Source organism: Silurus aristotelis (assembly GCF_946808225.1).
Source record: "Silurus aristotelis genome assembly, chromosome: 12".
Classification (NCBI taxonomy): domain Eukaryota; kingdom Metazoa; phylum Chordata; class Actinopteri; order Siluriformes; family Siluridae; genus Silurus; species Silurus aristotelis.
In genome coordinates, this window is record NC_139585.1 from 1046062 (window position 1) to 1048561 (window position 2500).

The following is a 2500-nucleotide window of genomic DNA, read 5'->3' on the forward strand; positions in this document are numbered from 1 at the left end:
ATTTTCTCCCGCTTATCCGTAATTCGGGTCGCGGGGGCAGCAGTCTAAGCAGTCTTTGACTGCTGCCCAATCCTCTCAGCACCGTCCCTTACGGTCCCTCCTGCAGGTGGTGAGCCCACAGAAAGGCGGCCCCACGTCACGATCCTTGATATTTCCCTCGTAAGGGACCCCTGGAGCATAGAGGGTTAAGGGCCTTGCTCAAGGGCCCAAGAGTGGCAGCTTGGCGATACCGGGGCTTGAACCCCCGACCTTCCGATCGGCAACCCAGTGCCTTAACCGCTGGAGCCACCACTCCCCCAAAATTACCTTATATTTTCTTAAAATGGTATAAATTCTCAGTTTAAACATTTATATTGTGCATAAAATATGGGTTCATGAGATTTACAAATAATTATATTCTGTTTTAATTTACATTTTACTCAGTGTCCCAACTTTTTTGGAATTGGGATATTTATATATATATATACACACACACACACACACACACACACACACACACACACACACACATCATGTCATCACCATCCTGTCCCTGTTGTGTATCAGAGCTGTGTGTTTTCTGATACTGGTTTCTTCAGACTTACTTTAATGACAACATCCTGACGTTGATAAGGACGTTGGTGACAGGCGGAGCAACACCCGAGCTGGAGGGGCTGCTAGCGGAGGAAAATGCCCTGCGGGGGGGCTACAGCGACACACACACTCTCGCCAACAGAGACCGCTGTCGGGTAGCACAGCTCGCTTTGTACGACGGTCCGTTCGCCCAGCTGGGGGTGAGACCACACACACACACACACACACACACACACACACACAGTATTCAGATGTTTTACTCAGTTCTTAGTTAAAGCTTCTTTAGCAGCAGTTCCAGTTTCAGGTCTCTTTGCGTTCGGCACTACGAGCTTTACACACCTGGATTGGGGGATTTTCTGCCCTTTTTCAGGGCAAGTCCTCTCTGGCTGGGGCAGGTTGGATGGGGAGCTTCGTTGGAAGCCACTTTCAGGTCTCTCTAGAGATGTTCAATAGGTTTCAGGTCAGGGCTCTGACTGGCTCTAGAACATTCACTGAGTCATCTCTAATCCACTCCCGTGTTGTCATGGATGTCTGGTTACAGTGTTTAATAAATAAATGATAGGTGAACCTTCAGCCCAGACTAAGGTCCTGAGTGTTATGGAACAGGTTTTTTTATTGAGGAGATCTCTGTACTTTGCTCACTGCTGTACACTTTCCCTCAAACCTGACCAGTCTCCCAGTCCCTGCTGCAGAAGAACCCCACAGCACCACCATGTTTCACTTTTGGGGTGGTTTTGTACAGGTGATGAGCAGTGCCTGGTTTCCTCCATATTTTACATTTTGAGGCCAAACAGTTCAATCTTGGTTTCATCACAGTCTTTCATTAAAGAGTATCTTGTTCCTCACAGTCTGAGAAACCCCCAAGTGAGCTTCCATGGGTTTGCACTGAGGAGAAGCTTCTGTCTAGCCACTCTGCCATGAAGCCCAGATCGGTGGAGATCTGCAGTGATGGTTTTCCTTTTGGAACTTTGTGCGTCTCCTCACAGGAACTTCAGAGTTCAGTCAAAGGGACCGTCAGGTTTCATGGTCACCTCTCTCACTAAGGCTCTTCTCCCCTGATTGCTCACTCTGGCCACGTGACCAGCTCTTAGAAGAGTCCTGGTTCCAGATCTTCTATTTGAGAATTATGGAGGCCATTGTGGACTTGGTGGTCTCCAGATCTGTGCAACAATCTTGTCTCTGATTTATAGTGTATATCATTGTGTGTGTGTGTGTGTGTGTGTGTTGCAGGAAGGTGGATGTTACGGTGATTTATTCTGTAAAGCGTTAAAGACCTACAACATGCTGTGTTTTGGGATTTACCGTTTAAGAGACGCTCACCTGAGTGATCCGAGTCAGTGTTCCAAACGGTGAGTTATACACACACACACACACACACACACACACACACACACACACACACACACACACACTCATCTTGTTTGTATTGTATCTACAGTTAATGGCCAAAGGTTTGTGGACACCTGACCTGAACATTGCTCTGTGCTTCCTTTCGAACATCTCATCCAACATTTATTTCCTATTTGCTCTTATAATTCCCTCCACTCTTCTGGGAAGATGTTCCATCAAATTTTGTGGAGGTTTATTCAGCACTATGAGTGTGTTAGTAAAGTCAGGTACTGGTGTATGTGAGAAGGTGAGGAGGCCTGGGGTGCAGTCAGCGTTCACATTCATACTAAAAGTGTTCAGTAGGATTAATAGGAGGAGATCTTCATATCTTCAACGGTTTGAAGAAAAACCACATCTGGGTGGAAAAGTCAGGTGTCCGAATACTTTTGGCATGTGTATTTTTTGTGCGGTGATAAAGGCTCACTCACTCTCTTTTTCTCTTTCTGTGTGTGTGTGTGTGTGTGTGTGTGTGTGTGTGTGTGTGTGTGTGTGTTTCAGCTACGTGATCACCAATCCTCCGTACGAGTTTGAGTTGGTC

The 2500-nt window shown here is 46.6% G+C and overlaps 1 protein-coding gene across 7 annotated transcripts in view; it reads left to right on the forward strand.

The window, feature by feature from the left end:
• The window catches only part of LOC310734943 (calcium-activated potassium channel subunit alpha-1-like), a 123737-nt gene that overhangs the window by 114039 nt on the left and 7198 nt on the right, over positions 1 to 2500 (forward strand). For all 7 annotated transcript variants that reach the window (XM_083557427.1, XM_083557424.1, XM_083557428.1 and 4 more), the window contains 3 exons: positions 579 to 773; positions 1804 to 1922; positions 2461 to 2500. The exon at positions 2461 to 2500 is cut by the window's right edge and continues 170 nt beyond it. In XM_083557427.1, the coding sequence (XP_083413553.1) occupies positions 579 to 773; positions 1804 to 1922; positions 2461 to 2500 (354 nt within the window). The remainder of the gene's footprint in view (positions 1 to 578; positions 774 to 1803; positions 1923 to 2460) is intronic.